Here is a 27,381-nt window from a genome sequence, read left to right on the forward strand (position 1 = left end):
CTATTTTCTGCTTTCAAATTTTGAGTTACATTCTGAAACCAGTGATGAATTACTTAAGTTTGTCAGATATACTGTCACTGGAATTCTTAAGCATATTTCAAACACTTTAGGATTCTAAGATACAAATTTCCATTTTTTTGCAAAAATCTTAGCAATATAACTTGGAGCCTGTGGAATGTCACACCTCATTGTGGACAAATATCTTGCTTACTTCCTTTTCTTGAAATTCAGTGGCATATATGAAACCATGGACAAGTCTTACAATATAAAAAACAAAAACTGAAGGAAAAAAAGTTTTATGTGGTAAGGTATTCAGAAGAAAAAATTTGAGAAGAATGTTCTGTATAATCAAATAAAAACTTAAAATACTAACATGTAATAAAGATAAAAGCAAATATAAAATAGTAGTTTCCTACCATATCTAAGTAAAAATTTCCAGAGAATAAACAATTTTGAATATCACCAAAACCATCTCCCTGCCAGTTTACTATACTAAGTACTAACGAGTTTCAAGGCCAAAAAATATAAACAAATAAATGAGCTTTTTAAATGGAAAATCCAAGAGATCACAGTTCTAATTCTAGGAAGTAAGTTTTGCACATCAAAAAAATATTTCTGTTCTCTAGCATTCAGAAGAACAATTTAGATACTTGAAGTAAAAAAATATATTAATGGATTGGTTTATTCAGTGAATAAAGAAGTTCTTCAAAGGTACTCAGAATTCTGTGGTCAGGCAGAATTTTCTCTTCTTCCCTAAAAAGGCTTTTTTTTTAACAAGAGTCCATAGCGCTCATTTTCTAGAAAGTACATTTCCTAAGACCACTATACACTGCCCAAGGGTATTTGTAACCAGTTCCCAAAACACACTCAACATTGGGATCATCATTAAAAGGACTATATATAATACAGCAGAAAGAAGAGACAGTTTGTACATAAAAAAGAACAAACTCTACTTTTCAATTTCTAGTTGCACTTTCTCAGCTTGGCTTCTTAAATTGCGGCATTCTTGTTTTAACCTCTCCACCATTTCCTTCAGTATTTGGTTTGAATTCAACAAATCATTCTCTGACTGTGCAAGTGAGGTCACTTGGATCTGCAAACCACTGATTTGCTTAAAAGACAAGAAAAGAAACATAAGGCCACTAAACAAATGCAACAAAGTATGAGAGAGGCAGAGGATACTAAGCATCATTCCTCACCAATACCTCACCCAGCTGATGTGCCCTTGAGGACACCATGAAATGAAATAATAAACAGCAGCATTAGCGTCTATAAACAAAGGATCACTTCTTACTGTGACCAGAAACTATCAAGAACCATATTCCTCAGTCTGCCAGTGAGTCCACTCCCCTCTTCCAAAAGTAAACAAAAAACAGGCAGAAGATGTTTTGGGAGTGGGAAGGATTATTAGGGGAGCAGGAAAGTGAGAAGAGGAGAGGCCAACTATTAGAGAGTCTCCTATTGGACTTCAGTCTCCTCTAACCTCCTGGGAAAGGACAGGTTTCAAAAGCTGCTTGGCTGGGAAAGCTGCTAAGGAAATCGGTTCTCCCATGCCCATGTACCCTGTGATTAGCAACCGTTCTAGGAGTTCTGCTTTCTGAATAGTCAGGAATCACAAATACAGGATGGATCACTCTTACATTTCTTTAAGTGGTTTCTAAGCATTCTACACATCCAGCACTGGGCAAAGGAAAGATGCTCTGAGAAATCCAACAAATGCCAGAGATCCCTTGGCCTACAGAGCCATTCATCCAACCATGAAATGTCACTCAGGCTTCTTCTCCATCCCAATTTACCTTTAATCTGGAAGTACTTCTCATGAAAAGTAGCTAATTATCTAGTTACAGATTAACAGGCTATGAAGATTCCCATTGCTTTTAAATTATATCCAAATAATCTTCATTTGGGACACAGCTACATCTACTTCCCCCACAAGGCATTTTAGCAATTAATAAACAAATCCTCATTTTTCTTTCACGTTCTTTTACCTCTCTTAGCCATTCTCTAAGAGACATTTGGAGGCAGACAATCAAGAAACCTGGGATCAAAAGAACTCGTTATGAGACTTAAGCGTAAGAGTCAAAAGAACCAGATTCTTTATGTCCTAAACTAAATAAATGGGAAGTAACTTCATTATTTCCCAATGGTGGCAAAGTCAAATAAGACAGGACTGTATATGTCCAAGAGCAACTGTCAGGAGAAAAAATAAAATGGTTATGTCTCAGATTTCTATTTTAGAACGAATTTCTTTGGGAAGAACTATTCAGTGTTTACTTTTAATTAGAGTTGTAAATATTAAATCTGTATTATAGCTGACTAAACAAGTAACCTTCAAACAGCTCAATGCTTCTCCATATCTACAGAATGAAAGCCCAATGCCAATGATACGAGATAACTTCTCTTAGAGAATCGACCATTATACCCTCCTAGTTGAGTTTTAGACACATAACTGCATATACAAAGCAATGCCAGCCAGTATGCAAGCATAAATACTAAAGATGGAATCTCCACTGCTTCTTATCTTTAAACAAAAAAGAAGACAGAATTGAGGAAACAACACTCCTCTGTATTTTACCCATATAATCTTTCCTGAACCCAAACAACTTATATTAAAATATAAATCTCCTTCCATAAATACCACTCTAAGATTTCACAGGGATATGATAAGAAATAGCTCATGAGAGGAAATGTAAAGTTATAAGGCAATCACAAAAATCACTTAAAACCTGGTGATCTTTCTGATCAGTTTTTTAAATTTCAGATATCAAAATATTGTTCTTTAAACTATAATTTTAAAAAGTTCATTATGGGTCACAGCATATAAATTTCTTAAGAAAAATAGCAGTTAACAAAGCTTACTAATTTTGGGCTTAAAGAGGTTTAAGCACTTTACCTTTATGTATCAATCTTATCAATATATTACCAATTATATTGACTGTATTTTTAAAATACAAATACATAAAATTCCTATAGAGATTCAAAACGAATTTAAAGTAGTTAAAAAGTAAAATCATACCTGTTTCAGATCAGAATTTTCATTTTTTTCTTTCTCTACATTTTCAATATTCACAATTTGTTGTTCAAGTTTTAACCTAAAAATCACAACCCAACAAAAGAGATTAAGAACCCACAGTTGATATAGTTCAGTGAATCAGACAATCATCTTATTGAGTGCCCATGTTGACAATCAAGCATTGTGCTATGCAAAGTGAAAGTACAACAATGAAGATTTCTGACTTCAAGCAGGTAAGATATATTCACATATAACTAAAGTATGACATAAATTTCTGCTTTTGCTATACAAAAAATGTACAAACTATGGGCACAGAAAAGATGAGAAATCAAGTCTGTCTAGGAAGACAAGCAGCGGCTACATGCAGATAGAAATCTCATGGGTAGGATGCTGATAAACACAGGGAAAAGTCACATCAAATGGAAGAGTGCATATATGTCATTAAGGCATCAGAAAGTAGTCCAGTTTAGAAGCCATCTTACAATCATACAGAATTTCACAATTACAAAATGCTTTCAGATACACTGCTACTTCACCTTCATTGTACCAGGTTACGGAGCTCCTAAATACATCCTTAATGCCTACCATGATGTCTGCAGTGTAACAAGCACTTAATATGGCTGGCCAATTTTAACTGTAGTAATTTCTTATAATAATTCTATGAAAGTAAACAGAGTCATATTATTATTCCAATTTTACTGATGAAGAGATTGAAGTTAGGCCCAACCACACAGCTGCCAAGCAGCCAAAGGAAGACAGGACCCAGGTTTTCTCATGCCCAAGTAATTGTTCCCCTGCCCCACACTCCATTGTCCTACAGTGTTAGTGATTTTAAATTCCAGATTTAAAATAAAACTGTCTGGTACATGGCACCATACTGTATTCTGTAAAACATATAATGAGCTTTTATCCCTGAGCTGAATGAACGCTTACACAATTTGTGTCCTCTTCAAAAGGAATGATACATCTTCAGCCAGAGTCTTAAAATGGAGAGCATATCTGGTGACTAAATGACTAACTTCACGAGGAAGACTAAGCTAACCAGGTTAGAAGGAGAGGCCCTAAAATGCTCCCTTTTAAAAATCCTTCATACACTTATTCTCAATATAATTGATTTGGTATTTATAATTTATTGATTATACGATTAACATGTCTTATCAACCCAGTTAGAACTACTTATTGGGAAGACAATATTCTTAAGGGTCCAGGGCTGAGCTTTAAACATTAGTAATTCAATAAATATGTATTGATGGACTGAATGAATCCAGATCTTGGATATGATGTTTAAATGTGTAAAATGATTGGACAACATGACATGGAAGAAACCATGAGACCCATGGCTTCCTGAGGTATTTACATACAAATGCCAGAATCAATGGATCTAAAGGAAGAGGGCTTCCTTGGTTTCTTTGACAGTATCAGTCACACTCCTATCTCATTGGTCTAGGTACAGCTGACCTTTAAACAACACAGGCATTAAGGGTGCCAAAACCCATGTTGAAAATTCATCTGTAACTTTTAACTGTCCCAAATTTAATTACTAATAGCTCACTGATAACCAGAAGCCTTACTATTAACATATACCACCGATTAAGACATATTTTGGATCTTATAAGTTATATACTGTACTCTTACAAATGAAGTGAGAAAAAATTCCTTTTCAAATTGCTGCAAATATCCAAAAAATTTTCCAACATACTTATTTTTAAAAAGCCACATAAAAATGGACCTGTGTAGTTCACACCCATATGGATCGGGGGTCAACAGTTATTAATACTCTATCAAATTTTCTGTGCATTTCTCCCTTAACTGTTTATGAATATTGTTAACTTAATGCTTTTAGGTTACTGAGATCAAAAAGGTTTCCTTCCAGAGGTCATTACAATTAGCATGTATAATGTAGGGGGGGCCACGGGGAGGGCTGTACAACACAGACAGGACAAGTAGTGATTCTACAGAATCTTACTGTGCTGATGGACAGTGACTGTAATGGCGTTTGTGGGGGGGAATTGGTTATGGGGGGACTCTAGTAAACATAATGTTTCTCATGTAATTGTAGATTAATGATACCAAAATAAAGGTTTCCTTCTACAAAATCACGAAGATGAAAATAAAGAACAGAACACTGGTTCTAGCTCAGGTACAAAATCAGAAAAGTTAGGCCCCAAGTGTATCTTAGTTCTGGTCAAGATTTTGGATTAACTTGGTAAATCAGTAAGAAACAAGTCCCAGTTAAGAAAGGACTCATGGAGAGGCGGAGCCAAGATGGTGGCGTGAGTAGAGCAGCAGAAATCTCCTCCCAAAACCACATATATCTATGAAAATATAACAAAGACAACTCTTCCTAAAATAGACACCAGAGGCCACAGGACAACATCGAGACCACATCCACACCTGCGAGTACTCAGCGCCTCGCGAAGGGGGTCAGAAACAAGCCGCGGCCAGGAGGGACCCGAGCGCCCCTCCCCCCAGATCCCGGCGGGAGGAGAGGAGTCAGCAGGAAGGAAGAAGGAACCCAGGACTGCTGAACACCCAGCCCCAGTCATCGGGACCAGAGCACAGACACAGTGCATGCGTGGGGTCCTGGATACTAGGGAAACAGGGCGGCAGGACCAGTGAGCGGGAGCCTGAGGCTGACGCCACAGAACAAAGAAACGGGAGCAGCCATTTTTTTTTTTTTTTTTGGCAAGTACTTTTTGAAAGTCTTAAAGGGACAGGGACCCCAATACTAGGGAAAGAGGGCAGCAAGACCGGTGAGCAGGTGCCTGAGACTGGCACCTGAGGACAGAGAAAATCGTGCGGTTTTCTTTTTTTTAATTATTGGTCAAATTTTTTTTTGTTGTTGTTGTTGTTGTTTTGGTTTGGAGAGTGCTTTTTGGAAGTCTTAAAGGGGCAGGGTAGGACACTTAGTCCAGAGGCAGGGAATCTGGGGATCTCTGGGCACTCTAACTCCCTGGGCAGCAGGGAGCACGGAGGCCCCGTACAGAGATAAACAGCTTCCCGGCCACTCCCCCTCCAAAGGAGCTCCACCATTTTGGAGCAGCAGCCGGAGACAGGTCACGACCACAGCAACACCAGAGATAAACTCCATTGCAGCCAGGCAGGAAGCAGAAGCTCTGTCTGCGCACAGCTGGACAGCACAAGCCACTAGAGGTCGCTGTTCTCCCAGGAGAGGAAGGCCATAAACCAACAAGAAGGGAAGTTCTTCTAGCCATCACCCGTGCTAGCTCTGCAAACTACCTCTATTGCGATGAAAAGGCAAAATTTCAGGCAGACCAAGATAACAGAGACAACACCACAGGAGACAGACCTAACCAGTCTTACTGAAAAAGAATTTAAAATAAAAATCATGAACATGCTGACGGAGATGCAGAGAAAAATGCAAGAGCAATGGGATGAACTCCGGAGGGAGATCAGAGATGTCAGGAAGGAAGTCACAGAAGTGAAACCAACCCTCGAAGGATTTATAAGCAGAATGGATACGATGCAAGAGGCCATTGAAGGAATAGAAACCAAAGAACAGGAACACATAGAAGCTGACAGAGAGAGAGACAAAAGGATCTCCAGGAACGAAACAATACTAAAGAGAACTATGTGACCAATCCAAAAGGAACAATATCCATATTATAAGGGTACAAGAAGAAGGAGAGACAGGAAAAGGGAAAGAAAGTGTCTTTAAATAAATAATTGCTGAAAACTTCCCCAAACTGGGGGAGGAAATAATGGAACAGACCATGGAAATACACAGAACCCCCAACAGAAAGGATTCAAGGAGGACAACACCAAGACACATAATAATTAAAATGGCAAAGATCAAGGACAAGGAAAGAGTTTTAAAGGCAGCTAGAGAGAAAAAGGTCACCTATAAAGGAAAACCTATCAGGCTAACATCAGACTTCTTCACAGAAACCCTACAGGCCAGAAGAGAATGGCATGATATATTTAATGCAATGAAACAGAAGGGCCTTGAACAAAGGATACTGTATCCAGCATGACTATCATTTAAATATGTTGGCGGGATTAAACAATTCCCAGACAAGCAAAAGGTGAAGGAATTTGCTTCCCACCAACCACCTCTACAGGGCATCTTACAGGGACTGCTCTAGCTGGGAGCACTCCTAAAAAGAGCACAGAACAAAACACACAACATATGAAGAATGGAGGAGGAGGAATAAGAAGGGAGAGAAGAAAAGAATCTCCAGACAGTGTATATAACAGCTCAATAAGTGAGCTAAGTTAGGCAGTAAGATACTAAAGAGGCTAACCTTGAACCTTTGGTAACCACGAATTTAAAGCCTGCAATGGCAATAAGTACATATCTCTCAATAGTCACCCTAAATGTAAATGGACTTAATGCACCAATCAAAACACATAGAGTAATAGAATGGATAAAAAAGCAAGACCCATCCATATGCTGCTTAGAAGAGACACACCTCAAACCCAAAGACATGCACAGACTAAAAGTCAAGGGATGGAAAAACATAGTTCAGGCAAACAACAGAGAGAAGAAAGCAGGGGTTGCAGTACTAATATCAGACAAAATAGACGTCAAAACAAAGAAAGTAACAAGAGATAAAGAAGGACACTACACAATGATAAAGGGCTCAGTCCAACAAGAGGATATAACCATTCTAAATATATATGCACCCAACACAGGAGCACCAGCATATGTGAAACAAATACTAACAGAACTAAAGAGGGAAATACACTGCAATGCATCATTTTAGGAGACTTCAACACACCACTCACCCCACAGGTCAGATCCAACGGGCAGAAAATAGGTAATGACACGGAGGCACTGAACAACACACTAGAACAGAGGGACCTAATAGAAATCTATAGAACTCTACATCCAAAAGCAACAGGATATACAATCTTCTCAAGTGCACATGGAACATTCTCCAGAATAGACCACATACTAGCCCACAAAAAGAGCCTCAGTAAATTCCAAAATATTGAAATTCTGCAAACCCATTTTTTAGACCACAAAGGTATAAAACTAGAAACAAATTCTACAAAGAAAACAAAAAGGCTCACAAACACATGGAGGCTTAACAACATGCTACTAAATAATCAATGGATCAATGAACAAATCAAAATAGAGATCAAGGAATATATAGAAACAAATGACAACAACAACACAAAGCCCCAACTTCTGTCGGACGCAGCAAAAGCAGTCTTAAGAGGAAAGTATATAGCGATCCAGGCACACTTGAAGAAGGAAGAACAATCCCAAATGAATAGTCTAACGTCACAATCATCAAAACTGGAATAAGAAGAACAAATGGGGCCGAAAGTCAGCAAAAAGAGGGACATAATAAAGATCAGAGAAGAAATAAACAAAATTGAGAAGAATAAAACAATAGCAAAAATCAATGAAACCAAGAGCTGGTTCTTTCAGAAAATAAACAAAATAGATAAGCCTCTAGCCAAACTTATGAAGAGAAAAAGAGAATCAACACAAATCAACATAATCAGAAATGAGAATGGAAAAATCACGACAGACTCCACAGAAATACAAAGAATTATTAAAGGCTACTATGAAAACCTATATGCCAACAAGCTGGAAAACCTGGAAGAAATGGGCAACTTCCTACAAAAATACAACCTCCCAATACTGACCACGGAAGAAACACAAAAGTTAAACAAACCAATTATGAGCAAAGAAATTGAAACGGTAATCAAAAAACTACCCAAGAACAAAACCCCGGGGCTGGAAGGATTTACCTTGGAATTTTATCAGACACACAGAGAAGACATAATACCCATTCTCCTTAAAGTTTTCCAAAAAATAGAAGAGGGAGTACTCCCAAACTAATTCTATGAAGCCAACATCACCCTAATACCAAAACCAGGCAAAGACACCACCAAAAAAGAAAATTACAGACCAATATCCCTGATGAATGTAGATGCCATAATACTCAATAAAATATTAGCAAACAGAATTCAACAGTATATCAAAAGGACCATACACCATGACCAAGTGGGATTCATCCCACGGATGCAAGGATTGTACAACATTCGAAAATCCATCAACATCATCCACCACATCAACAAAAAGAAAGACAAAAACCACATGATCATCTCCATACATGCTGAAAAAGCATATGACAAAATTCAACATCCATTCATGATAAAAACTCTCAGTAAAACGGGAAGAGAGGGTAAGTACCTCAACATGATAAAGGCCATATATGATAAACCCACAGCCAACATTATATTGAACAGCGAGAAGCTGAAAGCTTTTCCTCTGATATCGGGAACAAGACAGGGATGCCCACTCTCCCCACTGTTATTTAACATAGTACTAGAGGTCCTAGCCACGGCAATCAGACAAAACAAAGAAATACAAGGAATCCAGATTGGTAAAGAAGAAGTTAAACTGTCACTATCTGCAGATGACATGATACTATACATAAAAAACCCTAAAGACTCCACCCCAAAACTACTAGAACTGATATCAGAATACAGCAAAGTTGCAGGATACAAAATTAACACACAGAAATCTGTAGCTTTCCTATACACTAACAAAGAACCAATAGAAAGAGAAATCAGGAAAACAATTCCATTCACAATTGCATCAAAAAGAATAAAATACCTAGGAATAAACCTAACCAAAGAAGTGAAAGACCTATACTATGAAAACTACAAGTCACTCTTAAGAGAAATTAAAGGGGACACTAACAAATGGAAACTCATCCCATGCTCATGGCTAGGAAGAATTAATATCATGAAAATGGCCATCCTGCCCAAAGCAATATACAGATTTGATGCAATCCCTATCAAATTACCAGCAACATTCTTCAATGAACTGGAACAAATAAATCAAAAATTCATATGAAAATACCAAAAACCCCAAATAACCAAAGCAATCCTGAGAAAGAAGAATAAAGTAGGGGGGATCTCACTCCCCAAATTCAAGCTTTACTACAAAGCCATAGTAATCAAGACAACTTGGTACTGGCACAAGAACAGAGCCACAGACCAGTGGAACAGATTAGAGACTCCATACATGAACCCAAACATATATGGTCAATTAATATTTGATAAAGGAGCCATGGACATACAATAGCGAAATGACAGTCTCTTCAACATATGGTGCTGGCAAAACTGGACAGCTACATGTAGGAGAATGAAACTGGACCACTGTCTAACCCCATACACAAAAGTAAATTCAGAATGGATCATAGACCTGAATGTAAGTCATGAAACCATAAAACTCTTAGAAAAAAATATAGGCAAAAACCTTTTAGACATAAACATGAGTGACCTCTTCTTGAACATATCTCCCCGGGCAAGGAAAACAACAGCAAAACTGAACAAGTGGGACTATATTAAGCTGAAAAGCTTCTGTACAGCAAAAGACACCATCAATAGAACAAAAAGGAACCCTACAGTATGGGAGAATATATTTGTAAGTGACAGATCCAATAAAGGCTTGACGTCCAAAATATATAAAGAGCTCACACGCCTCAACAAACAAAAAACAAATAATCCATTTAAAAAATGGGCAGAGGAACTGAACAGACAGTTCTCTAAAAAAGAAATACAGATGGCCAACAGACACATGAAAAGATGCTCCACATTGCTTGTCATCAGTGAAATGCAAATTAAAACCATAATGAGATATCACTTCACACCAGTAAGGATGGCTGCCATCCAAAAGACAAACAACAATAAATGTTGGCGAGGCTGTGGAGAAAGGGGAACCCTCCTACACTGCTGGTGGGAATGTAAATTAGTTCAACCATTGTGGAAAGCAGTATGGAAGTTCATCAAAATGCTCAAAACAGACCTACCATTTGACGCAGGAATTCCACTCCTAGGAATTTGCCCTAAGAACACAGCAATCAAGTTTGAGAAAGACAGATGCACCCCTATGTTTATCACAGCACTATTTCCAATAGCCAAGAATTGGAAGCAACCTAAATGTCCATCAGTAGATGAATGGATAAAGAAGATGTGGTACATATACACAATGGAATACTACTCAGCCATAAGAAGAAGGGCAAATCCTACCATTTGCAGCAACATGGATGGAACTGGAGGGTATTATGCTAAGTGAAATAAGCCAAGCGGAGAAAGACAAATACCAAATGATTTCACTCATCTGTGGAGTATAAGAACAAAGGAAAAACTGAAGGAACAAAACAGCAGCAGAATCACAGAACCCAAAAATGGACTAACAGGTACCAAAGAGAAAGAGACTGGGGAGGATGGGTGGGTAGGGAGGGATAGGTGGGAGGGAAGAAGAAAGGGGGTATTAGGATTAGCATGCATGGGGGGGTGGGAGACAGGGGAGGGCTGTAGAACACAGAGAAGACAAGTAGTGATTCTACAACATTTTGCTATGCTGATGGACAGTGAGTAAAAAGTGGTTTATAGGGGGGACCTGGTATAGGGGAGAGCCTAGTAAACATAATATTCTTCATGTAAGTGTAGATTAAAGATAAAAAAAAAAAGAAAAGGGGGATTACTCCTTGATAGGATAAAACTAACTGTAAGTCAACGATTAATGCATGCTTTAAATATCCTTAATTTTGATCATTTAAAGGGTGTCAGATGATCGGCTATGGAGGTACACTTTTCTGATAATATTCCTTTCTCTTAAAAAAAAAAAAAGCAGTTCCTGTGTGGTGACCTCCAATGAGTTCTACACAATGGTATAAAGGGCATATCAAAGTGTGGGCAAAGGGTCTGTTTGTATTTATACAGAGGATCAAAGCCTAATTGGGCTACCCAGAAAATGAACTTAGATATGATATGAAGAAGAACTTCCAACATCAGCACTCTCTGGAAGAGTCATGCCAGAAGATGATGGTCAAAAAACCTCAACAAAAATCCAGGCGATGCTGCAGTTGTAGCTGCATCCATCCCACCGGTTCCTGGACTTGCCATTGGAATGAAGGAGATATCTAAGCTGGCCAGTGCTTTCAGTAAAACAACAAATTCAACTGGATCTATACTGTTGGAACTCAACCAAGAATTAGGAGAAGTGCAAGTTGTAGCACTCCAAAATCTTACAACTACAGACTATCTACTGTTAAAAGAACATATGGGATGTGAACAGTTCCCAGGAATGGGTTGTTTTAATTTGTCTTATTTTTCTCAGACTGTTCAAGTACAGTTGGATAATATCCATCATATCATAGATAAATTTTCACAAATGCCTAGGGTGCCTAACTGGTTTTCTTGGCTTCACTGGAGATGGCTGGTAATTATAGATCTGCTTTGGTTATGTAACTGTATTCCTATTATGTTAATGTGTGTACGCAATTTAATTAGTAGTTTAAAACCTATACATGCTTAAGTTACTCTACAAGAAGATATGTCAAAGAAATAATCAATCCTCCCATGTTTTCTTCCATATGCTACCTCTATAGCTTTTCTTCTTCCTTCCTAATTACAACCCTTAAATAGAACTCGTGCCTCATATCGAATTCACCGAGTATCATAATTCCTCCAAGTGGTAAAGATACCTCAAGACAAATGCTGGGCATAGAAGCCACAGGGCATAAATCTGCAAAGAAGTAAAAAGCTAACCTTTTCAAACAATATGGCTTCTCTTTCACTTACCAACTTTACATTTCCCTGTATGGCCCCGGAAGATGACTGGTTAGCCAGAGACGGGTAAGATTCCTCAAGGGAGGAACAACCTTAGACAGGCACAGTCGCAGGGGGGCCATCAGGTGAGAAATTGGGGATCAACAGTGGTGAGGCTTAGAACCTCACCCCCCCTGTTTGGAGAGAAATCTTCTGCATCCCTGGATGTTTTAATGCCCCTGTCTAGCTTAGATTAACACATAGTCTACAGGCACACACCTGATCATCTATATTTGCTCTCTTACAACACTAAACTATGTTTTCTACCTTTATCTTGCATCCACCTACCACTTCAGCATTTTATTAAAAATAAAGAAAATAATAATAATAAAGGGAGAAATGTGGGATCCATATATAAATCAAGTATAAAAATCAAACGAATATTCATTTTTCACCTGATTGTTTATAGTTCATAATGCGTGATCAAAACCGAAAGTTTCTGTGATGACTGCCCTTGTACTGTTCACCATGTAACAACTTATTCTCTATGTAAGAATTTGTTCACTATGTAAGAACTTGTTCGTTATGTTTCAGAAGATTGGAGACTGATGAGAATTAGGCTTGGGGTGCATTAATGATTGTGCATTGAGCACTGACTCCCCTATACAGAATTTTATTGTTGTTAACCATCATTTGATCAATAAATATGAGAGATGCCCTCTCAAAAAAATAAAAAATAAATAAAAAGAAAAGAAAGGACTCATGGAGTGCTTTTAAGTTACACACACATGAAGAAAAACAAATGTCCTGTATATAAAACTGAAGCCAAAAAAACCAATGGTAAAGAGTATTCAATTATAATTAAGACATGACAAAAGTAAGAACACCATTATGAAGACTGTAAACATGATATACAAAGTTTTCTTCAGTGTACTTTGTTGAAGTAGTGCTGGCTTACAATACACAACTGGTAGGAGAATTTTTTTTTAGGAGAAAATTAGTCCATGATTTAAGATCATTACAGTTGGGATTCTAAGCAATAATAGAATTTAACATACATAAAATTTAACTTTAATAGAGATGATCAGAGTTTAGGAGTAATTTGAATGTTCTTAAATCTCAATAATGAAAGAACTCAAAAAAATACTTTCAAAAGAGAGTATTAGATTTAGAAATACAGTATAGTATTTTTTTTATTAGAAAGATTTGAATAATCAATGGCAAAGTCAGAAGAAAATAACTCAATATATAGAAGGACAGAAGAAAGAACAATTTTCATTAGGGAATCAGTAAAGGCTACATAAGAGAAATACAATTTGAACTGGACCATGAACGTAAAACAGCAATCTGAGTAGATAAATAGAACATGTAGGTGAGGAAGAGGATAACCAAGAAAGTAGTATTCTGGAGGAAAAAAAGCAGGTGAGATCAAGAGCATGTTTATTTCAGAAGTAAATGGAGGAAAAATATCTTCATTAAAATAGAAAGGAGGTGAATGGAAGAAGATACAGAAATTCTCAGATAATGAGAAGTTGAAAGAATTCATATCCAGGAAGCTTTGTACAGGTGTAAGAGCACATTTCAACAGGGGACAAATAATTTCCACATTGAATGAAACACAAGGGAGACAGGTTAACAGGTTCGTGAAAAAAAAAAACCAAAAAACAAAAAACAAGAACTACCAGTTTCTATTAGATTTCAGACATCTAATATAAAAAGTGTGGAGGAGAAAGAAGACAAAAGAAGTAAGAAGTAGTTTTAGATTGTGCTTGAAGTACAGCAATGATCAATTTAATATAGGCTATTATACAGTCAGGAAACAATCACTGAGCACTATGATAACCATAAACCTAAAGCCTACAATAGGTACACAAAAATCACAACACTAAAGAAAACCATAAAATAACAAGACAAGAGTACAAGAGAGGAAGAAAGCAGAGAGGAACTATAAAAACAACCAGAAATAATTTATAAAATAGCAATAAGTACATACCTATCAATAATTACCTTAAATGTAAATGGACTGACTGAATGTACCAATGAAGACGTACAGTGGCAGAACAGATAAAGACCCATCTATATGCTGCCTACAATAGACTCATTTCAGACCCAAAGACATACACAGACTAAAAATGAAGGGATGGAAAAAGATATTCCATGCAAATAATAGGGAGAAAAAAGCAGGAATTGCAGTACTTATATCAGACAAAACAGGTTTTTAAAACAAAGTAAAAGGAGACAAAGGAGCACATTAGATAATGATGAAGTGGTCAGTCCAACAAGAGGAGATAACCATTATAAATATCTATGCACCCAACATAGGAGCACCTAAATATGTGAAACAAATACTAACAGAATTAAGGGGGGAAATACACAGCAACACATTAATTTTAGGAGACTTTAACACACCATTAACATCAAAAGACAGATCAACCAGACAGAAAATAAATAAGGACACAGAGGTCCTAAGAACACATTAGATCAGATGGACTTAACAGGTATCTGAAGAACATTCCACCCAAGAGCAGCAGGATACACATTTTTCTCAAGTGTACATGGAACGTTATCCAGAGCAGATCACATACTAGAACACAAAAAGAATCTCAGTAAGTTCAAAAAAGATTGAAATTATATCAACCAGCTTCTCAGACCAAAATGGTATGAAATTAGAAATAAATTACCCAAAGAACACAAAAAAAACCAACAAACACATTAAGGCTAAACAATATGCTTCTAAATAACCAATGTATCAATGAACAAATTAAAACAGAAATCAAGCAATACATGGAAAAAAATGAAAACAAAAATCAACAGTCAGAAATTTGTGGGATGCTGCAAAAGCGGTACCAAGGGGGAAGTACATGGCAATACAGTCCTACCTCAAGAAAGAACAATACTAAATAAACAGTCTAAACTCACTATTAAACAAACTAGAAAAAGAACAAAAGAAACACAAAGTTAATTGAAGGAGGAATATAATAAAAACCACAGCAGAAATAAAATAGAGGAGAATAAAACAATAGCAAACATCAATGAAACTAGAATATATTCAGAAATGACAGATCCAATAAAGGCTTGACATCCAAAATATATAAAGAGCTCACGCACCTCAACAAACAAAAAGCGAATAATCCAATTAAAAAATGGGCAGAGTTGCTGAACAGACAGTTCTCCAAAGAAATTCAGATGGCCAACACACATGAAAAGATGGTCCACATCAGAGAAATGCAAATTAAAACCACAATGAGATATCACCTCACACCAGTAAAGATGGCTACCATCCAAAATACAAACAACAACAAATGCTGGTGAGGTTGTGGAGAAAGGGGAACCCTCCTACACTGCTTGTGGGAATGCAAATTAGTTCAACCATTGTGGAAAGCAGTATGGAGGTTCCTCAAAATGCTCAAACTAGACTTACCATTTGACCCAGGAATTCCACTTCTAGGAAGTTACCCTAAGAATGCAGCAGCCCAGTTTGAAAAAGACAGATGCACCCCTATGTGTATCGCAGCACTATTTACAATAGCCAAGAAATGGAAGCAACCTAAGTGTCCATCAGTAGATGAATGGATAAAGAAGATGTGGTACATATACACAATGGAATATTATTCAGCCATAAGAAGAAAACAAATCCTACCATTTGCAACAACATGGATGGAGCTAGAGGGTATTATGCTCAGTGAAATAAGCCAAGCAAAGAAAGAGAAATACCAAATGATTTCACTCATCTGTGGAGTGTAAGAACACAGGAAAAACTGAAGGAACAAAACAGCAGCAGAATCACAGAACCCAAGAATGGACTAATAGTTACCAAAGGGAAAGAGACTGGGGAGAATGGGAAGGTAGAGAAAGATAAGGGTGGGGAAGAAGAAAGGGGGTATTATGATTAGCATATATAATGTGGGGGGTGGGGGAAAGGGGAGGGCTGTGCAACACAGAGAAGACAAGTAGTGATTCTACAACATCTTACTATGCTGATGGACAGTGACAGTAATGGGGTTTGTGGGGAGGACTTGGGATAGGGGAGAGCCTAGTAAACATAATGTTCTTCATGTAATTGTAGATTAATGATAACAAAATAAAAAATTTTAAAAAAATCAATGAAACTAAGAGCTGGTTCTTTGAGAAAATAAACAAAACAGATTAACCTCTAGCCAGAATTATCAAGAAAAAAAAGAGCAAGTACACAAACAAAATCAGAAACAAAATAGGAATAGTCAGAAAAGATACCACAGAAATAGAAAGTATTATTTGGGAACACTGTGAAAAATTATATACCAGTACATTGGAGAACCTGGAAGAAATGAATCAACTCCCAGGAAAATACAACCTTCCAAGACTGACCCAGAAAGAAACAGAAAATCTGCACAGACCAATTACCAATAATGATATTGAATTGCTAATCAAAAAGCTCCCAACAAACAAAAATCCAGGACCAGATGGCTTCACAGCTGAATTCTACCAAACATTTAAAGAAGAGCTATTACCCATCCTTCTTAAAGCATTCCAAGAAGTACATAAAGAGGGAATACTTCCAAACTCCTTCTATGAAGACAGCATCACTCTAATACCAAAACCAGACAAAGACACTACAGAAAAAATTATAGACCAATATCCCTGATGAACATAGATGAAAAAATCCTCAACAAAGTATCAGCAATCCATATACAAAAATAAATCAAAAGGGGATCATCCATCACAACCAAGTGGGATTTATTACAGGGATGCAAGGATAGTATATTTGTAAATCAATCAATATCATACACCACATTAACAAAAAGGATAAAAACCACATGATTATCTCAATATATGCTTAAAAAGCATTTGACAAAATTCAACATTCATTCATGATAAAAATGTTCAACAAAGTGGGCATAGAGAGTACATACCTCCATAGAATAAAAGCCATATAGAACAAAAACACAGCTAACATAATACTTAAGGGTGAAAAGCTGAAAGCTTTTCCTCTAAGGTCAGGAAGATAAGTATGCCCATTCTCGCCACTTTTATTCAACATAGTACTGGAGGTCCAGCCACAGCAGTCAGACAACACAAAGAAATAAAAGGCATCCAGATTGGGAAGGAAAAAGTTAAACTGTCCCAATTTGCAGATGACATGATATATACATAAAAAACCCTAAAGACTCCACAGAAAAACAATCAGAACTAATAACTAGATTCAGCAAAGTTGCAGGATACAAAATTAATACACAGAAATGTTGCATTCCTATATACTAGAAACAAACTAACAGAAAGAGAAATCAGGAAAACAATTCCATTTACAATTGCATCAAAAAGAATAAAATGCCTAAGAATAAACCTAACGAAGGAGGTGAAAGACCTATACCCTGAAAACTATAAGACACTCTTGAGAGAAACTAAAGAAGACACAAACAAAAATCTATCTCACATTCATGGACAGGAAGAATTAATACTGTCAAAATGGCCATCCTACCCAAAGCACTTTACAGATTCAGTGCAATCCCTATCAAAATGTCAATGACATTTTTCAATGAACCAGAAAAAATAATTCTAAAATTCATATGGAAACACAAAAGACCTCGAGGTGCGGGGCGGGGGTGTGAGGATTATGCTCCCAATGTCAGTCTACACTACAAAGCTACAGTAATCAAAAGAGTTTGGTATTGGCACAAGAACAGACCCACAGACCAATGGAATAGAATAGAGATCTCAGACACAAACCCACACATACATAGCCAGTTAATATATAATAAAGGAGCCATGAATATACAATGGAGAAGAGACATCCTCTTCAATAATTGGTGTTGGGAAAACTGGAGAGCTACAAGCAAGAGAATGAAACTGGATTACTAAGTCCATACACAAAAGTAAATTTGAAATGGATGAAAGATCTAAATATAAGAAATGAAACCATAAAAGAGAAAACAGGTAAAAATCTCTTGAACATAAGCATGAGAAATTTTTTCCTGGACACATCTCCTTGGTCAAGGAAAACAAAATCAAAAGAAAAAAAGTGGGACTACATCAAACTAAAAAGATTCTGTACAGCAAAGGACACCATCAGCAGAACAAAAAGGAAACCTACAGTATGGGAGAATATGTTCATAAACTTATCTGATAAGGGGTTAACATTCATTATATATGAAGAACTCATATGCCTCAAAACCAAAAAAACAAATAACCCAATTAAAAAATTCCTTCCCGTGAATTAAAAAATATCTTCCCAGATGACCTGAACATTTTTCCAAGGAAGAAATACAGATGGCCAACAGGTGACTAGTGGTTATTATGGTGGGGTGGGAGGGTGGTGAGATAAAAGGGCACAAAAATTCTCAATCATAATGTTGTTCACAGGGATGGTCATACAGCATGGAGAATATAGCCAATGATTCTGTAACATCTTTCTATGTTGACAGATAGTGACTGCACTAGAGGGGCTGAGGATTTAATAATATGGGTAACTGTTGAACCACTGTGTTATATATCTGAAACCAATACAAGATTGTATATCAAAGATACTTCAACAAAAACTTTAATATATAAAAAGAACTGCCAGCTTTAGTATCTTCAGTGAGAATGGAGTGGATAAGAGAAAAAAAATTCTGTTTGAAGCAAACAGCTCTAATAGATGACAAGGTTCAATTTATGGCTAAGTGTAGGGGCTGATAAGTGGAGTAAACAAAGAATGCCACAGTGAAGACAAAATATACTACAAGGCTAAGGTGCTGAATGGGTCAACACAATAATATGGATGTTGAAGTCACTAAGAATGATAGCACAGGATAGGAAATAGAAAAAAAATTGAGCCAGAAGTCAAGATCCTGTGTGATTGTTGGGTAATATTCTATAGGTCAGTTATGGGCAGAGAAAAAAAAAGGGTGAGTTGGACGCAACAAATATCCAAGGAAAAACCATTTTAACCACTCAGTTAAATAATGGTCTGGAAACAAGAGTGGGGTTCACAAATACTTATTTCCCTTCTCCGTCCTTAGCTGTAGGAAAGAGGAAGTAGGGATAATTTCCACTTAAAAGGGTTGTCAGTTAATATGCTGTCAGGACAAAGTCAGGTTTCAACAAAGGTGGGTATTGTTTTGTTTTGTTTTTTTACAATTTTAATCCTTCTGAATTTACTGAGAGTCTTTCTGTGGCCTAGTATATTATCTTTTCTTGAAAATGTTCCATGTGTGCTTGAGAAGAATGTGTATCCTGCTGCTTTTGGGTGGAGTGTTTTGTAGATGTCTGTTAGGTCCATCTGTTCTAATGTGTTGTTCAGTGCCTCTGTCTCCTTACTTATTTTCTCTCTGGTTGATCTGTCCTTTGGAGTGAGTGGTGTGTTAAAGTCTCCTAAAACAAATGCATTGCATTCTACTTCCCCCTTTATCTCTGTTAGTATTTGTTTCACATATGTAGGTGCTCCTGTGTTGGGTACATAGATATTTATAATGGTTATATCCTCTTGTTGGACTGACCCCTTTATCATTATGTAATGTCCTTCTTTGTCTTGTTACTTTCTTTGTTTTGAAGTCTATTTTGTCTGATACAAGTACTGCAACTCCTGCTTTTTTCTCCCTATTAGTTGCATGAAATATCTTTTTCCATTCCATCACTTTTAGTCTGTGTATATCTTTGGGTTTGAAGTGAGTCTCTTGCAGACAGTATAGAGACAGGTCTTGTTTTTTTATCCATTCAGTGACTGTCTTTTGATTGGTGCATTCAGACCATGTACATTAAGGGTGATTATTGATAGATATGTACTTATTGCCATTGCAGGCTTTAGATTCATAGTTACCAAAGGTTCAAGGGTAACTTCCTTACTATCTAAAGATCTAACAACTCAGTATGCTATTATAAACATAATCTAAAGGGTTTTTTTTCCCTCCTTTTTCTTCCTCCTCCATTCTTCATATATTAGGTATCATATTCTGTACTCTTTGTCTATTCCTTGACTGACTTGGGGATATTTTATTTAATTTTGCATTTGCTTAGTAATTAATTGGTCTACTTCCTTTACTGTGATTTTATTTTCTCTGGTGACAGCTATTTAACCTTAGGAATACTTTCATCTATAGCAGTCCCTCCAAAATACACTGTAGAGATGGATTGTGGGAGGTAAATTCAACTTTTGCTTTCTGGAAATTGTTTAATCTCTCCTTCAAACTTAAATGATATTCTTGCTGGATAGAGTATTGTTGGTTCAAGGCCCTTCTGTTTCATTGCATTAAATATATCATGCCACTCCATTCTGGTCTGTAAGGTTTCTGTTGAGAAGTCTGATGATAGCCTGATGGGTTTTCCTTTGTATGTGATCTTTTTTTCTCTCTTTGACTGCTTTTAATACTCTGTGCTTACTTATACTTGATCTTTGCCATTTTAATTATTATGTCTTGGTGTTGTCTTCCTTGGGTCCCTTGTGTTGAGAGATTGGTGCACCTCCATGGCCTGAGAGACTATCTCCTTCCCCAGATTGAGGAAGTTTTCAGCAATTACCTCCTCAAAGACTTTCTATCCCTTTTTCTCTCTTCTTCTGGTACCCCTATTGTGAATATTGTTCCATTTGGATTGGTCACACAGTTCTCTCAATATTCTTTCATTGTTAGAGATCCTTTTTTTCTCTCTGTGCCTCAGCTTCTTTGTATTCCTGTTCTCTAATTTCTATTTCATTTACCATCTCCTCTACTTCATCTAATCTGCTTTTAAATCTTTCCACTGTATGTTTCATTTCAGAAACTGTATTTTTCAAAGTATCTCCTGCTTGAATTCCTCCCTGAGGTCTTGACTATTTTTCTGTAGCTCCATGAGCATGTTTATGATTTTTCTTTTGAAATCTCTTTCTGGAAGATTGGTGAGTTTAGTTTCACTTGGCCCACTTTCTGATGTTCATGGGATTTGGTTTTGAACCAGCTTCCTTTGATGTTTCATATTTGTAGGTGGCACCCTTTAGTGCCTAGAAGCCCTACTCTCTGAAGCTGCTCAGATCCTGGAGCGATGTCAGGGGTCACAGGCAAGCAGAGCTGGTGCCTGCCGGGAGGAAAGAGCTCTTTCCTGCTTCCCAGCTGCAGTGCCTGCCTTTACTGCCTGGGCCAGTGGGCTGTGCATGCAGGGAGGAGCCTCTATGCTATGTTCATGTACCTGCCATAATCCAGGCCACTGTTTGGCTAGTCTGGTACACTGACGGGGGCAGCTGGTTTGTGAGCAGGTGCCCGGCCAGGAGAAAGGAGCAGCAGGCTGCATATTGCAGTGGGGGGCCTCATAGCTGTGTACCCAGCCAGGGGGATGGAGCACCAGGACAATTTTGCCCACCTGTCCTTTCTCCTGAGCAGCAAGCTCTGTGCAATCCTTGCCCCTTTAGCAGCCCTCTCACTATTAGGAAGTCTCTCAGAGTGCCCGCTTTTCTTTTGTCCCAGAGTGGCCAGTTGTGGGTACCTGTTCCCCACAAGAGCTGGAATCTCAGTTTCTCCAAGTACTCTGCCTGTCTTAGCTTTCCAACCCCACTAATCTCCAGAGCACCATGTAATGTAGGTTCGTGCTCCCAGAGCAGATCTCCAGATCTGGATGTTTTACAGTCCTAGGCCTCCACCCCCTCTCTGCAACTTTTCTCTTCCTCCTGCCTGTGAGCTGGGGTGGGTAAAGGTCTTGAGTCCTGCCAGATCACGGCTTTGGTATTTGCCCTGTTCCATGAGGTCTGCTCTGTTCCCCAGGTATAGGCAGTCTGCCACAGCCTTCTTTCTTGTTGTTCTTTCAGGATTAGTTCTACTTACTATATTTTCATATTATATGTAGTTTTGGGGGGAGGTTTCTGTCTCACCTCTCACACCACCATCTTTGAGCCAATCGAAGGTGTTTTGTTTTTGTTTTTATTTTTAACTGGAAATTGTAAAAAATTTACAGGTAATGAGATAGAGATTTCAGAGGCTACAGGAAAAACTGCTAATAGAGGAAGCATTAATGGGTTGCTGGTAGAAAGAAATCAAAAGGTGAAGGATGAGTAAGTTGGGGAATGAGAGACTATAAGATCAAGTACTTTATATTTTTAAAGTAGTTATGAAAATAATGGAAGGAGTAGTAGAGGCAGATCCAAGGGCCAAAATGCAACAGAAAATCTAACTATGGAAATGTTTAAATAAAAACATTTTGAGTAACAGTGAGATGGAGCCATTTCAAGCTCTCTTTGTAGTATAGGGTAGCTAATTATGATGATTATTGCCTAGGTTTTCTGAGGCAGGCAACTGAAGTGTGTCATTTCAATATTCAACAAAAATTTATTGAGCACCCACAAATGCTGAGTCCAGTCATATGTGCTGCAGATGCACCAGACAACAACAAAGGCAGAACCACCAACCCTTAAGGAATTAACAGTCCAACAGTAGACTGACAGTCCAATCAAGCTTTCTTTAATGATGAAAATATTCTATAATTTGCACCATCTAGTACAATAGCCACTAACTAGATGTGGCTTTTGGTACCTGCAATGTGGCTACTATGACTAAGGAACTGAATTTTTAATTCTTTTAAATTTAGACTGAAATAGTTACACATGGCTAGTAACACTGTATTAGTTGCAAAGGGTCCAGTGTAATCTCCTGGCTTCCTTTGATGTCAGTTTCCACTATCAAGAGAAAGCAAGAGACAGGGCAAGCATAAGCAGTTGTATTTGTGATTTCTCTATGGTCAAAGATCCCAGAGCAAGATTCCTTTATCAACCTACTGAAAAGAAGGACACGCCACAGAACTGTCTGGTCCTTCAGATGCTGCCACATATTCTTCCACAACTTACTTTGCATTTCAAATTCTGGAAGACAACTTGTCCAACTGGCCAAGTGTAACTCTCCTGCTCCCTACTAAGATGATACACAATAGATAATTCATCTCAAGACAAAGAATTTTTAAAAAGCAGAATATATTAAAAGTTTTAAAAATGTTTCCAAAACCTTAAGAGAAAATTAGAAAGCCACAAATGGAAAACAGAGCTCAGGCATTAAGCAATAAATAAAATAAGAGGTATTCACTACAGAATACCTTGAGTGATCAAGTTTCCTTTCCCACAGTTAATGCTGCTGTTTCCCCAGCACACCTCCACTCACTTCTGGTAACAGAATGCACAGAACACTCCTAATCCCCAGCTGAAACAGGTATAAAACCTGGGCTGTCAGACTGCCCAAACACCTTGGCTACAGTGATGGGCCCCGGAATGGGCGTGTGAAACAACTCCAAATTCTTTCATTGATTTTTCTAACTTGGATCACCAAACTAAGAACTCTGTATTCTTTGAACTTAAAATATAATATTGGCCTCACAGAGAAAGCAGTAGGAAAGAGGCAGACATGGGAGGTAGAAACAAGAGAGGAAGGAGATGAGAGGAGGGAAGAAGCCACTCTCATCTGACCACATTGGAGTTCCTTGATGGAGGCTTCCATGAGACCAGCACAATCCCTGTCCTTTCCATAAATTCCATCAGTCATAAGGTCCCTATTTTCACTTACATTAAGTGAAGTTGGGTTATTGTCATAATCAAAAACTAACTAGAAATATTTCATCTTATTTAAAAGTCAGTGGCTTTTACATGTTTTTAATTTACAGGTAACTTTACAAATTTTATAAACTCTTTGTGGGTAGGGCAGCCCTTTAAAATATATAATACTATCAGAATAGTAATTTTATTATTTAGGCTAGTGGTGAGGAAACCATTTTAATGAAGACAGACTGATATGTAATTAATAGTTTAAAGCATCTGTCAAAGCAGAGATTAATCCTACTTATATCACCAACATATTTATTGTTTGTAAATAAATGAATACTTTTGCTTTATATGATTAAGACTTTTCATTTCCTTGGCAAGACTTTTTTCTCCACAGGCAGTCTCATTCTGACCTATCATAAATTCTAAGTAAGTTGCAATTATGATTATTTTAATGAATGATCAAAATAGACCTGGTTGATGTAGCTAGACTTATAAATTAGAAATTCAGAACTGGCATGGGAAAAATATAATTATAGACAATTAAAAAAAAGTCATGCAAATTTTGTGAATTACTCCTGCTATACTTTATGTTGGTTACTATATCCTTATTTTAGAATAACCTGGGGCCAAATACACATTATAAATGATCTGGAGAAACTGAAGAGGAATCAAAGAAAAATTATCAAAATGACTAAAGAAATAGAAAATTTATATTAAAGAAGAACTAAAGGAATAAAAGCTGTTTTATAGAGCAAAAATATTTTAAAAACTAAGGGTCAAGTTCTTTTTATCTTCAAATAATCACAGTTCACTGAATACTTTATCACTATGGCAACAGAAGACAAACCCAGGAGAAACAGACTTAAATTCTAAATGAATTGATTCTTCTGGCCAAATTGTGGGACCATAATGGTATAATACATTAGAGTGAGATTCCTGGGTAGAGTCTCTCTCTACTTTCTGGAACCATCAAGGAGAGAAATAACAAAAAAAAACAAAAAAACAAAACCTTATCCATCCTGAATACTTAAAAAAAGTACTCACCTAAAGGCAAACAGTAGGACAAAACTGGTTCTCAAAATCCACTACAGATTTTGACTCTAGAATTGTAGTAATTAACATTTAAACTAATTTCATAAAAACTGACATTAGAGAATACATATATCTCTGTCTGAGGTAATTCTTTCCTAAGAAATGAGAATCAAAACCCTTGTCCCAAAACATAACCTACCGCCTTAATGAACATGACTTTTAAAAACCTCTCAACTTAATCTACAGGTGTACATTGTCAAGATACTGTGGGTTTGGTCCTAGACCACTGCAATAAACTATCACAATAAAGCAAGTCAAATGAATTTTTTGGTTTCCCAGAGTATATAAAAGTTATGTTTACAGTAATTCTCACAATATTTCAAACTTTTTATTATTATGTTATTAGTTATGGTGTCTGTGACCAGTATTATGACTTGCTGAAAGCTCAGATGATGGTTAGCATTTTTTAGCAATAAGGTGTTTTTTAAGTAAGGTATGTACATTGGTTTTTTAGATGTAACGTTATTACACACATAATAGATTACAGTATAATGTAAACATTACCTTCTCATAACTGTAAAATAGAAAACACCCAAAGACCAAACAACAATAAGGAAAAAAAGGAAAACAATCCTAAATCCCAGCAAGCGACCGCTCATGCTCCTGCCTGGAAATCTCTGCAGAGAGCCTGGGCTCACTGCATGTAAATGGACTTTCCTCATATTTTAAAGTTAAAAGACGTCCAATTTGGCCCCAAAGCAACCTCTCCAACTTTTACATACATACTAGACACATTTTTTAAAAAATCATTCAGGATGACTAGAAATAAAGTGATGAACAAAGGTATACCAGGCAAGTGGAAATAAGAGAAATAATGATACCAGACAATGTAGACTTTAAGAAAAATTAAAATGACAAAGTACTTTCAAATGCTAAAAGCTACAATCTACAAATAAGATATAACTGTTATGATTATCTATATGCCAAATAATAGAGCAATCAACTTTACAAAGGACAAAAACTTCAAGAAATGCAGGGAGTCACAGAAACACACTAATGATAATAACAGACTTTAATATATCAGTGTCTATACAAAACAAATCAAGTGGACAAAAAAATAAATGCACAGAAGACCTAAATGTCAAGTATCATACCTTACTTAGGTAGATCTTATGGGCATATATGTATTAAACTTCATACTCTTATAATTGATCACCTTCTTTTCTGGTCCATATGTAACACTCATAAAAACTGATCATATATTAAACGACTGAGACTAGGGTGAGTCAAGCTGGGTGCCTAGAGTCCAAACTTTAAGGAGACTCACTCCAGGGCTCCTGCAAGTACAGCGTCTACACACAAGAGTGCCTCCTCAAGTTCTTCACGCTGGATGCCTCACTTGCTTTACTCTGACTCCTGGCCTTGATATATTAGATCACAAAGAAAACATTACTGAGTGTCATAAAACAGAAATAAGGGAAACAATATTCTCTGACCACAATGCAACAAAACTTGCAATTAACAACAACAACAAAAACCCTCCCACCTGGAAATTAAGAAAACATTCTGTTATGGACTAAATTGTCTCCCCAAACTCACATGTTGAAGTCCTAACTCCCAGTACTTTAGATTGTGATTGTATCTGAAAATAGGGCCTTTAAAGAGGTAACTAAAGTTAAATGAGGTTATGTGAGTGGGCCCTAATCCAATATGATTGGTGTTCTTGTAAGAAGAGGGAGAGGTACAAGGGATACATGTGTACAGAGGAAAGGCCATGTGAGGAGACAAGATAACAACCATCTGCAAGCCAAGAAGACAGGCCTCAGGCTTGAAATCTCAGACTTCTAGCCTCCAGAACTCTAATTTCTGTTGTTTCAAACCACTCTGTCTATGGCATTTTCTTCTGGCAGCACCAGCCAACTATTAGTTTCACCTTCTATAAAACAACTATACCTTCTATTACTACATCTTCTACTAAACAATTATTGGTTGAGGAGGAAAATACATACTGAAATCAGAAAATTTATAAAAAAAATAATTAAAACATTACATGTTATAATCCATGGGATGGATATATATAAAGCAGTGATAAAAAAATTCTCAGCACTTGACACTTTTACCAATAAAATTGAAGAATAAACATTAAATTAAACTCCCAATTCAACAAACAACAAAAAAATGAACAAAGTAACTAAAGAAAGCACTGGTATAGAATCCAATATTTGGATCTAAGAATCCAAAAAGCAGCTAATAGAAAACACATGCCTTTAGCAAGGTCATAGGCTTCAAGGCCAATAAAGTCAAGTAACTATATTTCTATATGCTGGCAATGAATAATTAGAAAGTGAAA

The 27,381-nt window shown here is 37.0% G+C and overlaps 1 protein-coding gene across 4 annotated transcripts in view; it reads right to left on the reverse strand.

Moving 5' to 3' along the window:
• CEP83 (centrosomal protein 83) overlaps window positions 1-27,381 on the reverse strand; it is a 176,987-nt gene that overhangs the window by 22,728 nt on the left and 126,878 nt on the right. For 3 of the 4 annotated variants that reach the window (XM_073213624.1, XM_073213625.1, XM_073213626.1), the window contains 2 exons: window positions 3,017-3,092; window positions 954-1,111 (listed from right to left, as the gene is read on the reverse strand). In XM_073213624.1, the coding sequence (XP_073069725.1) occupies window positions 954-1,111; window positions 3,017-3,092 (234 nt within the window). The remainder of the gene's footprint in view (window positions 1-953; window positions 1,112-3,016; window positions 3,093-27,381) is intronic. The other variant, XR_012121525.1, reaches the window with a different exon arrangement.

This window comes from Manis javanica, chromosome 10, assembly GCF_040802235.1.
Source record: "Manis javanica isolate MJ-LG chromosome 10, MJ_LKY, whole genome shotgun sequence".
NCBI lineage: Eukaryota > Metazoa > Chordata > Mammalia > Pholidota > Manidae > Manis > Manis javanica.